At 38.3% G+C, this 12,343-nt stretch overlaps 1 protein-coding gene across 1 annotated transcript; it reads left to right on the top strand.

Annotated features, from left to right (window-relative positions):
- Positions 1-896: 896 nt before the first annotated feature.
- Positions 897-12,100, top strand: LOC134628463 (interleukin-2 receptor subunit beta-like). The gene is made up of 10 exons (XM_063475139.1): positions 897-980; positions 6,178-6,397; positions 6,505-6,616; positions 6,734-6,824; positions 7,484-7,571; positions 7,689-7,822; positions 7,985-8,189; positions 9,200-9,284; positions 9,413-9,491; positions 9,993-12,100. The coding sequence occupies exons 2-10, from the start codon at positions 6,307-6,309 to the stop codon at positions 10,968-10,970; spliced, it is 1,863 nt and encodes a 620-aa protein (XP_063331209.1). The 5' UTR covers positions 897-980; positions 6,178-6,306; the 3' UTR covers positions 10,971-12,100.
- The last annotated feature ends 243 nt before the right edge of the window (positions 12,101-12,343 follow it).

The following is a 12,343-nucleotide window of genomic DNA, read 5'->3' on the forward strand; positions in this document are numbered from 1 at the left end:
TGTGAGGCCCAGTTCAGTCAGATTTAGGCTGTCTATTTTTATCTGCTGTGTGCAGCTGGATGTGGTACTTGTAATGGTGGCATATTAAAAAAAAAAGTACGACACTCTAGCACACGTGCACACTTCAGCACCTCCAGTTTTAAGTCCTTTCCGAAACTGATAGCATTTCACCAGCAGTGGATAGTTGTTTATTAACTGGGCACAGTCACTTTGTTGTAGTATAGACTGTTCTGCCACTTATATCGTGCCTCCAGGAAACTGCAGTGGGATGATTGCCGTGTGAGTGCATGCACACGAGAACAAAACTAAATTTAGGACAGTGATGTGTTGTATTACTCAGTAACGGGTAAATGCATTGTGATTACAGTAACACCAACACTGCTTTTTACCCACAGAAAAACCAGGTAGGATGACAAATAGAGGTTTTCACGCTTTAATTAAATTAACCAATAAGCTTATTTAGTAAGCCAGCTGTTTCCCCCATTCTCAGCCTTTATCCCTTGCTAAGCTAACCTTCATATTTCTTATGTAAACATATGAGATATCGAACATTTCCCAACTAATCATTTAACCCGGCCCTAAAAGAGTTGACTCTGAATTTAAGTTAGCAAAGCAAACAAAACAGAGGCATGAAATTATAGTACTTTTACTTCTTACCAAGTCATAGTAACACTGCAACCCCTCTTTTTTCAAGTGACAAATAATAGAAACTTAGTGCAAAGGGAACAGAAAGTGTTTATGCGAACATAGAAAAAGGGGTTTTCACCATGTTTCACATTTCTTGACACGCTGATTGAATGTCACCGAGTTACAACCCCAAGGGAAACCACAGCACCGCAGCCTCTTCTTTTCTCAGAAAATTTTCCAATACGTCACTAGACACAAGACGGCAAAACTTTAGTCAAAGAAATGTTTAGGGTACACGGCCTGAATAACCCTACAGACATGGCAATGACGGCACACTGAACAACTCTGGAACGGTAAGTTCAATTTTTACTTGGCTTATCAGCTCTTTTCTAAGAGAGATCAAACACAATTTTTAGTTGCTATGAATGAATGAACCTGCGGTGAGAAAAGACGGTGTTGCAGTAGTTATAGTCGTGATGGAGAAAGCGATAAAGTCTACTCTGAAGCGAGATTAGAAGTGGCTGGTTACGTGCATGTGATGAATGGAAAAGGCTTTCTTTTTTTTCTGTATTTAACTCATAAAATCATAACAAGTTAAAGCTCACCTATTGTGTTTATGCAAGAGTTCTCACTGTATTGTCCACAATATAATTGTGAACAAGACTTTTCACAGTTATTTTGTGATTGTAATGTATTTTACACTAAAGATAACCTTAAAGGTCCAAGTAGACAGAAATATATTTAGATATAAAAACTAGTCCCAGTAAGATACCTAATGCTGTCTTTTTAATAAAAATGCTAACTTGGAAAGGTGCACTTTAAAAGGCACAGGAAAACAGGTGTGGGGGTGAGGCAGGGGGAGGTGGCAGAATATCAAACACAAAATAGTGTGGAGGAGTGAGAGAAGGAAAGGAAGCCAGAGTTAAAGGGTTTCTAAAAGGACATGTGGATACTTTTGTCAAATAAACAAAAGTCTTCCATGCACACAAAAGCTTTTTTGAGGGTTGCAGTTTGAAATGTGTCAGCATGCTAACAAGCAAGTTTATCATGTTGATTTTACACATAAACAGTATTAAACAAATTGAAATTCAGACATGTCACAAAGCTCGTGGTAAGCTGTAAACACCCAAATTTCTACCTGCCAGCAGCATTAGAGGAAACAGCTCAGGGGATTTATTGTATGTCTGTACAAAATTATGTGTCCCTGCACGCTCAACAGTCATACTGCTGCTGCCGCTGTTGTTTCAGGATACGCCTACTCCTAGATTGCGGCTATGATATGCTAATTTCTCCCACCTTCAACCCTTTCAGTTAAGAATTTAAGCCACAGTGGCATAATCAATCCAACCATCTCATTTCCAAGTATCTGATCACATAAAAACTACTCTGCAGATTCTGCTCTTGTCTCTGACACCATAATAATAATAACAATGTTTCCATGAATCATTTACAGTAAACAAGACAAGGTTCCACCAACTGACAACCCTGCTCACTTTAGCTACTTATAGTCAGAGAGCAACAAACATCTTTACTGCCTCTGTTTGGTTGAACATCAGCCAAAAAACAAAAGGAGGAAAGAAAAAATACCCAGACAGGTCAGCAACTTTCTGGTAACCACCAGTTGCTTAGGGAAAATCTGCATTTCCTGACACCAACCATCTAATGAGTGACATTTTTGTCAGTCATGTAGGTTGGCAGGGTGGACCGGACTTTAAGCCCATGTGACTGAAGCTTAACATGATGATTGTTATGAAGCAGTTCTGATCTTTATGCCCACGGAAATGAGTAAAACATGTTACTCCAGCTCACCACTAGTTGTGGTTTCAGAAACCGCTGCGCCAGTAATGTCAAGAAAAAAGTAGTTCAAGAAATGAAGAGCAGACTTTCTGGATTGTGAATGAGGTTTTTTTTTTTTGCTTTTTTTTGTTATTGGAAACAAACATACCTTTCTGGGAAGACAAAGGGGTTAGGATGTGGTTTAAGATTTTAGTGTGTGTTTGTATTCAGTTTGTGGTTGTTTTTCTCGTGTGTCAGCGAAGTGAGTAAGGAAAGAGAGAAAGAGACGAAAGAGAAAAAAAAAGAGATCAAAGAGTGTCAACTTTTTCACTTTGCTGTAGGACCAGTGTAGGGGAAGTCCAAAAGTCAGTAGACAAATTATATAGAGAGAACTTATGCTTAACACATGAAAAATGGTTCTTAGAAGGTAAAGTATTAAGATAGTGTCTGATAAGAAGAGGCAAGAAGAGGAATCTTGAAGTTATTAACAAAGCGGGTTTTCCACGATTGGATAAGTGGTCAACTGAGCTAAATCATTCAAATCTCCTGTTAGTTGGGGAAGTCTGTGGATTGTCCAGTATGACTTTGACCAGTGTCATTAATCACATGACTTCAGGTTTGATTCAAAACAGACTTGTGATTTCAGTCTTATGAACTTTAAAAAAAAATCCACCAGAACAGAAAAAGTCTTGTTGAAGTCAAACCAAAAACAACAAACAGCAGTAATCAGAAACATTGGACATAATTGGACAATATTACTCAGCTGAAACAAGGCTGTCCAAAAGACTTGGCTTTGATGACATTGTAAGGGTAGAAAAATGGTTTGTACTTGAGGCTGAGGCATTACTATCCAAAGTAATAACAGTGAAACTGTTCATGCTCTGTATTCTATACACAACAGCAGAGGTTACAAGTAGACAATTTTACATAATCCAGACCTTTATATCTTTAAGAAACGCTTAAATGTGACTAAATGGACAGTTTCACCTGGCTTCATAGATAAATATAGCTTGGCTCTGTCATCATAACTATGAAAATGTGTGCAATGTTTACTAGTGATATTGTTGAAGTTGAATAACAGTAAGTGTTGGCAAAGAAGCTCATGGAACTTCATGATGAATCTTTTGCATTTAAAAGACTCACTGTTCTTTGAAAGTCTGTCTGAATGGTTTAACTGCAGAGGACGTCTACACAGGCAAGAAGAAAGAGTTAGCTGTGATTAAACCAAAACACCCACATCAAACATGTGCCTTGTTTGAGCCGTCTGCTACAGATTGATGTGACTGCAGTGTGACGTTTATAGATCTGGTAGCGTGAAAGGTCAGTTTCCACAGATTCCTCACACTGAGGAGCAGCAGTGCATTAGAGGTGTCAGGTAGGTGTTTGTTATCAGACCATTTGCATGCGGAAAGATCAGATAACAAATAAAATATAAGCGGTCTCATATCATAATCTGACACAATAAGCAATCTTCATTTCCTATCCCATACTGGTGTTTCTCTTTTTTATTCTGGAAGATTGCAAAGCTGTTATCTTCTTGGATCACTACATGCGACATTGTCACTCTAAAAGATCTCTCATCAGAGAGTCTCAATGTCAGGATGGAACTGATATTGCTTTTATGCTGCAGCACATGACTCAATCTAATAGTACATTTTAAGAGGATGTAGTTAGTGTAACTTCCCCCTCTCACCTTTTGTATCAACTGACAACTTGTTAATTTTTACACAAAGTGCCTCCTGTTAAGCTTATCAACTTCCTGACTACTAAAACCCTTTCTTGTAATGTGCATGACTGGAAATTGTATACTCCATTTATTAAAATCCTGCAAGTCTGAGCTCATTGCATGCAATCAGATTAACCTTTTTTAAGAAGTGCCGTTAGCAGGAAGTGAACCTGTCAGAATAATGGAACATTTGAGTTCTCAGAAAAACATTTTGACCTTTATTAAACCTTGCAAACAGGTGACCGTAGAAGCACCAAGATGATGTGCTTTCCCCTGTGCACGGAAATGGAAGAAAAACAGTAGTGTGCAACGGTTTAGGCTAAAAAAAAAAAGGAGAACAACACTTTTTCTTTTTTTTTAAAGAAATGATACTGGCACCACAAATATTTATCAGTAAATGATTTTTAAAATATCCTACTGCATTTTAAACTGCAGCAACTCATGGTATACTTGCCACGAATTGCCACAAGTGTTGACTTCTGCACGACACTTGGAACGCACTTTGTTATTCTATGGATTTTGGCTGAAGATAATATTTAGGGTTCTAGCTGCAGGTTTAGGTTTTCTATCACGCTGCAAAGCAGAATATATGTTATGAATGGGAATCTAAACATGTAAAGAATCTAAAACGTCAGCACTATGCAGTATAAACTTAATATGTTTGCGTTAATCACAATGAAAAGAAAGGTTCGCTTGAATATCAATGTGTTCTTGCAGAGATAAAATGCTTTACTGCAGTAAACGCACAAAGTGAAAGTTTTAGGTCAGGTTGTGTGTGTTTGTGGGTCAGCTTGCACTTGGCTGCAAAACCACAAGAACCACGAATCCACACAAACACATTTTTTTTTCATCCTGTTTTTCACAGAGTTTAAATGTCATTGCGGTCCGCATGCAAAGGCAGCTGCAGCTAATACATTTATAAGTATTAGCTGTAGCATGCCCTTTGCGTGCATTGCTGTGCACGGTTAAAAATCCAACAGGCTGGGGGAAATGGCAGGCTGTATTAAAGTCAACAAACTAATAAATGATGATGAAGTTTAAAACTGAAACATTAACGCAGAAGCTGCCAGTTTCTACCTGACTGCATGTTTAAATGTGTCATCAGGTACTAAATTTAACCTTATTTGTCAGTTGAAGGAAATGATAGGAAGTAAGAAACACGTGTTAACGTGCTTCAAATGCTCAGAAGTGAAGAATAATTAATCAGAAGTTCACATTTTAGTCAGGAGAGCAGTGCCGATTCAAAGTAAGATCCTCTACAGTGTTAATTGCTTGGACTGCTTGAATTCAAAGCAAAGGTTGAATTCAATGAATTCAACCTTTTTTTTCTCTCTTATCTGTTTGGGTTTGTGTAGCTGCCAAAATTATTATTATATTTATTATTTTATTAAGAGAACTGTTTGATATTTAAACTGCATGTTATTCAAATGTTTTGCTGAATTCCAATGGAGATTGAATGGAAACTGCTGATATACAGAAATTTTTGCACAAATGTGGGCGGGATGAAAAAGGCAGACTGCTGTATGTTCTAAAAAGGAAGCTGATGAAAGGTTTTACATGCCTTGAGTGTGCGTGGCTGAGTGTAAAATGAGAATTTGACCAGAGTATTTCTTTTCATTACCTGTTTTAATGGCTGTATGACTGTGGTCTTTCAGAAAAAACAGCTGGTCTTGTTTTACCTGGAAAAAGGAAATATCAATGACATTGTATTTGGTGTTGATTTTGATGCATAAGCCTGATTTACATTGGAACTTTGTTGTCTCAAATCATCATTGTTCATTTATTCTGTTTCTGCAAGAGAACAAACGTCACATTTGTACAGATGTGGAACCGGAGAGGAGTGGGGCAGAATCTGAAACACTTCTATTTCTGTTTTTCCATCGACTGCTTATGTTACAACTTATTCTTGATGTGTTTGTAGGCAGCAGTTTTTTTTTCTATGTGTGGAAGCAGAAATAAAACTGTGAAAAACTCCTCTGTCACATCGTTGCATCTTGTCAACCAGATGATTTAAAAAACACTTTTAAATTTTTTTTTTATCTGGGCAGGATGAGAAAAATTGGGAAGCAGTGAGCCAAAGTCTGGAGCGACTACGATCCTTCAAATCTTCCAGTCACTGAGCTTTGGAAACAAACCATCCCAGTGGCCTCAAAGAAAGAAAACTGAGGACTTAACAAATGGAGAGAAATAAGAAAACTCTTTCCTTTCTTATTTTGCTGCCTCTGCTGCTGCTCTGCAGAAGTGATGAGTGTCCCAGGCTTCCAGAGAGTTAGTCTTTTTTTTCTTCTTGATTCATATTTAACTGATTTTAAGATCTGTTGTTTGACATATTTACTCATTTTCATCCCATCTCTCTCCTGTTTTAATTCTCACAGATCTCACTTGCTACACTGACTACAATAGAAACATCACATGTTTGTGGAACAGCAAATACGTGTCTGATGACACTGCATGCACGATACATGCTCAATTTAAATCTAACCGCATGTAAGGACCTCAGTCACAAAAAGAAAACCTAGATGCATAACACTTACAATACACGAGTCACAAATGTCATCAGTAATGTCATCTACAGCAAAATCAAATGAATATTCTTCTTCTCAGGTTTTACAACGCTTCCTGTGACCTAAAGTCTGTTGACATCTCCAGACCAGACCTAAAGGAGTGCACCCTCATCTTTGAAATGGAATACACTGTGAGTGTGTAAACAACTAGCATTGTTGGTGGATACCCTGTTTATTAAAAATATGTTTAAAATCTGTACAAGAGAATCATCTGCTTTTTAAGGTATAAACAGATGTGAAGAGGCCTGTGATGAGCATATGGCCAGCAGGACATTTAAAGCACACTGGTTTCCATTTTATATTTGAGTATCTATGCATGAATTTCAGGAAGTATAACTCAGACAGGATCAGGCTTCTTTTTTATTTTTACTTTTTCCTTTTCTGCACATGAAGTGAAATTAAAGTTAATTATGGCTTCTGTGCAGACACAGACTACTATCAGTATTCCTGACAAGAAAGTGAAAATGCAAATTTCTCAAAACGTAGAAGCTAAACTAAGAGAGCATTCTGGACCCCTTTTTTTCTAATATGTGCAGGTTTACCTGCACATATGAAATAATAATATATCAAAAATTAAGAAGAACCATAACTGGTCCCACCCTTGTGATCACAATCTGAATTTCACTCTGTGACACCAAGGAAAGCCTCAAGCATATATACATCACTGATAGATTTACATCGAAACTATTATCTGTAGATTTAAATCAAAACATTTTAAATTTACCAATCGATTTAGATCTTCACTAGTTTTGGATCATTGTATTTAATTTTTTAAAACAATTTCTTTCAGTTTCTGTCTTTCCATGTGTTGTCCATGAATCTGAGCTGTGCTCATATGAAGCAGAGTCTAATCACTTCCTACAAGCCATCCTGTCACAGTGAGTAATCTATAATATACTACCTCATTGTTACTTACAATATGACCTATTTACGGAGCCCATAGAACATATTTGTGTGATTCGTGTGTGTGTGTGTTCATGTGCACACTCTTACAGTAAAGGTGAATCCTCCTTCGAAGCCAGAAGTCAACGCCACCTCTGTTTCCTGGTTGTCCCAAGTCCCCGAACATGAAATGATCAGTTTATACAGAACTGAAGTGCAGTGGAAGCAGCAGGATCAGTCATGGAGTGTAAGTTTAGATTTTGTATCACAGTGTGAATGAGTTTGGGTATGAAGTTGAGATCCTGAAAGTGCACGTTTAAATAGTGTGTACAAACGATCCTTGCCCTTTGTTTGTGTGAATTCAGAGCAAGAGTAAATAAAGTGATATAAAAATCTTTCTGTCTGTCAGGATCCCACCGTGCAGAAAAAACTTGACATTCAGTGCGAGGATGAGTGCAGGGCAGAGCTGGAGCCAGACAAACTGATACAAGGCGAGAAGTACGAGGTACGAGTTCGTGTGCGGTCTGTTAAACCTCAACCCCAGGGAGCCTGGAGCGACTGGAGCCCCACTGCATCATGGGAGTCACCAGTAGGAAAAAGAAAACCACCATCAGGTACTTTTTTTGCCAAATGGCTCCAAAGCCAAATGGTTTCGTTTAAGAAACTCTACAGAGTTCTCTTTTACATTCAGTCCTGCCTTCTCTCATTTTTCTAAGCTAACGTGATCGGCTCTGTCTTCTGTTTCAGTACAACAAGGACACACATTTTATAAGAGCAACTAAAGCCCACAGAAAATTTGTATTTGTTTTACCTGATGAAGTCATAGTCAGTACAGTCAGTACCATTGTTATTCTCTGTTTATGTAAATGACATGCAGCTCCAAGATAGGAAAGTGAAAATGTGAAAATATGCTGATGATATGGCTATTGTTGGTCTTCTATAGGAACTCGAGCCCTAATGATTTTGCTCAGGGATGCAGGTTGGAAGAAGGGTGTAAATTTCATTATTTCCTTATTAAAAATGAAAAAGCTTGTCTTGAATTACCCAGTCCCCATGACTGGCTTCACTTTCTGGTCAGTCTGTGAGAGTCACTAATATCTTTAAGTATCTGGAAACACATTTTAAGGACAAGATTTATTTTTTTATGCTCATTCCATTTACAGGAAAGCTAATTGGAGAATATTTTGTTATTTTGTAACACGATTGTTAGAACTACCAGAACAATTACTGGTTGATAGCAACCTTGATTGGAATCTAGTATCTTCAAGCTGTCTTAAGGAAAGCCTGGTCTATTGTTACTGACCCCAAACACCCTCTTCACTCTGATTTTGAATTAATGCTGTCAGGATGACGTTACAAGATGCCTCTAGCTAGCAAAAAAGTCTATAAGAGATCCTTTGTGTCAAAAGCATTTAATATCTTAAAAAATCATCATATACTGTGAAGTATTTCTATAGGTATATTGGAGTTTTATTTATGCTTAGGTTTGAATGTGGTCTGATTCCTACCAAGATTTTTATTATGATTTTATTGCCTGCTTGATTTTTGATGAACCAAAGACAATTTTCCATTAGTGTGGACGATAAAGTTATTCTATTCTGTTTTATTTTCTTGTATTTTTCAGGTGTTCCTAGACTTGTTGTGTGCATAATTACAGCAGGTGTTGTAGTGTTAATGGCAGTCATTCTCTGCACAACTAAAAAACACTGGTAAGCAAACTTTTCCAAAAATATCTCAGTGTGCAGTATATTATGATTAGTTATTCTGGCATGATGTATTAAAAACAAAAAGATTCTTTTTGACAGCTTTGGTTTTGATTGTAATTTTGTTGCCTCAGGGTTTATGTAGTAAAGACAATGAAAGGTCAGCCCGTACCAGACCCAGGAAAATCCTTCCTGCAGAATGTACATTTTAAGGTAAGCATACAGGCTCTAGATGTGTCCTCTTTACTGTCTACTGTTAAATCATGTAATGCCAAACACAGGTTACAGTTTAAATGAAAAACAATCGAAACTGCCATTTCAGGGCAGTAAAAAATAACATTTGTGTACTATCATGGTGAAAATGTTTGCAGTAAATGTACATGACTAGCAGCTATCGTTAGCATTTATTTTGAGCTGTGTGTCAGCCACATATGACTGTAAGTCGAATACTGAATCTTCTTTATTTTTGAGTTCAAATAGTTTGTCATAACCATCTACAAATAAAAATGAGCTAACTGCAGCTCATAAACAGACACAGCATGCAACATAAAAAGAGAATTACTGAAAGTTGTGCTGCAGACGGTCTAACCAGACAAACAAAATTGCTCACTGATCCATTCGTCTTTTTAATCCTTTTCTTGAAGTGCAGATTGAATATTTTATATATTTCAAATCTTTCTAATCTCTTCTGTTCTGTGACTTTCTCTCCTCCAGAGTGGGTTCCCCAGTGAATACTTTCACTCCTTCTTGAAACCAGTGGAAATGATCACTGTAGAATTAACCTCGCCTGTGGATGTTGTTGTGACCTACAAGCCAGATGAGAAGATGGTGTTGAACAAAGGCAGCTATGACTCCACCAGCTCCACCTTCACTAACCCAAGTTACTCTGAGCTTTGTAGCCCTCCTCCTATTTCCTCACTCACTGCTGGGAATCTGAAGCCCTGTGCGGCTGACACGCCTTATGGCCCTGTTGGTGCTCAGGTTGAAGGAAAAAGCGCAGAACAGGAAAGCGATGAAGCGAGAGAGAAAGAAAAGATGTTAATGTTGCTGCTCAAAGGCAGCAGTAACAGTGAGTCAGTGCAGGTGATTTCAGACTACGAGAAAACTGAGAGGCTCGACAATGATCGATTTAGGCTTCAGAGTCTAGATTCAGGCATGTGCAGTTGTGAAGAGGTCAGTGAAGAGAGCATGGAGGCAGATAGCATCAATATGACTGATAGCCATGATGAGGAACCTGAGGGTGAGGAAGAGAAGGAGGGAGGGAATGAACAAAAGGCAGATTTTCAGAGGCTGTTTGGAAGCAGCAGAGGTGTGTTTGGCAAGTCTATCCAGGTTTGTTCTGATTATGAGCGAGTGGAGAAACAGCAGGCTGACAGCCCGGAGCTTCCCAGCTTGGATTCAGGTGTTAGCAGTGGGGGAGAGGAGCAGCTGAGTCAGGATGAGGGCATGGAGGATGTTGATAAGTCCACTGAATCTACACGCTTCCTGTTTCCACCTCATCCTTCCAGTGCTTTACCATGCTCCCTGCTCTCTTTTCCACAACTGCCTTTGAACTTGCCTGGGCCACGTCTGAGTCCAGCTTTGCAGCTCCAGCCAGGTCACATGACACAGGGGTTTGCTCTGTTGTCAACAGGAAGGTCGGTGGAGCCCTCTGGTGATGGATATATGCCAGTGAAACAGGAGGAGGGCTGAGAACAGACAGCAGGCTCAACTAGCAGGACAAAATAGCATGTAGCACTTGGAGGAGTCATCACAGTCAGTTCTCAGGAAAATGTAACATCACATAAATATTTCTCTTCTGCTCAGTTTTCAGCAACTTTGACAGTTCCATGAATGTATTTTACTTTTGTTTTTTATATATTTATATCAATATTTATGCCTGCTCAGAAGCTCATAGACAGTTACTGTCACCCCAGAATAAAATAATGTGACTCTTTCTACAATGTAAAGGCTGCCCTCTCTGCCATTACACTAGCTGACCTGACTGACTCTAAACTGCGTAAATCTGTGTAAACTGTGGTAAAATTCCCTACATGGACTAAAGTTTTTGGCCACATACATATTGAGCTATTTAAATCCATACCATGAAGCTTCCAGTGCACATTTTTTATCCTGATGTCAGTGGCAGAGGAGGTTTGGAGCTGTGCAGAGCCTTGGTGGCTTTTACTGACTATGCACGCCTGCACTCACTTTCTCAGCTTATGTTGTCTGACACTTCGTAGCATAGTATTACAGTACCACACTATGAGAGCAGTGAACTGTTCAGACCCATTCTTTCACAAATACTTGCAAAGGCAGACTGCATGGATGCTTAATTTTATACACCTGTAGTCATGGAACTGAAACACCTGAATTCATCAATTCAGAGGTGTGGCCCAATACTTTTGGCCATATAGCAGCATATTTAACAATGTTGGATTGCTTGTTTGTAACAGACTAACTTGGTAACTTTATTGCAGAAAACATATTACCTTGTATGCTACAACAGGCAAATAACCAGAGTACTCTATTATGCGTATACTTTATCATGCTTGGTTTCAGGACTGCAGTGTTGACGGTCTTTATGTTGTGTTTTTCTGGATTCGATTGTGCAAATTTTATTTTAAACAAATGTCTTAAAGAGCGCATTTTAATTTTTATGTTTTGGATACATAAAGGCAGTGTGTACAGATGGTTAAATGACCGCACTGTAGGTACAGTGACAATGATTTTGATTTTATTTATTCTTGTGTGGCAGCTATTTACTGACTTTAAGAAGTTATTTGAAATTATGTCATGTCATGAATAACAGTTATTTTCCATGAAAACTAAAAATGGTTAAAATCTCAATAAAAATTAACGAGAAATACATGCAATTTTACATATTTTGTTGTATGTGTGTGTGTGTGTGTGTGTGTGTGTGTGTGTGTGTGTGTGTGTGTGTGTGTGTGTGTGTGTGTGTGTGTGTGTGTGTGTGTTCTTGTTTAAACTTCTTTGTGAGGGTTAAGCATTGATTTCTGATGGTGGGTTAAGGGGCATTATGTCAATTCAGTGTCCTCACTAAGATGTGAAAACGAACGTGTGTG

This window comes from Pelmatolapia mariae, linkage group LG6 (genome assembly GCF_036321145.2).
Source record: "Pelmatolapia mariae isolate MD_Pm_ZW linkage group LG6, Pm_UMD_F_2, whole genome shotgun sequence".
NCBI lineage: Eukaryota > Metazoa > Chordata > Actinopteri > Cichliformes > Cichlidae > Pelmatolapia > Pelmatolapia mariae.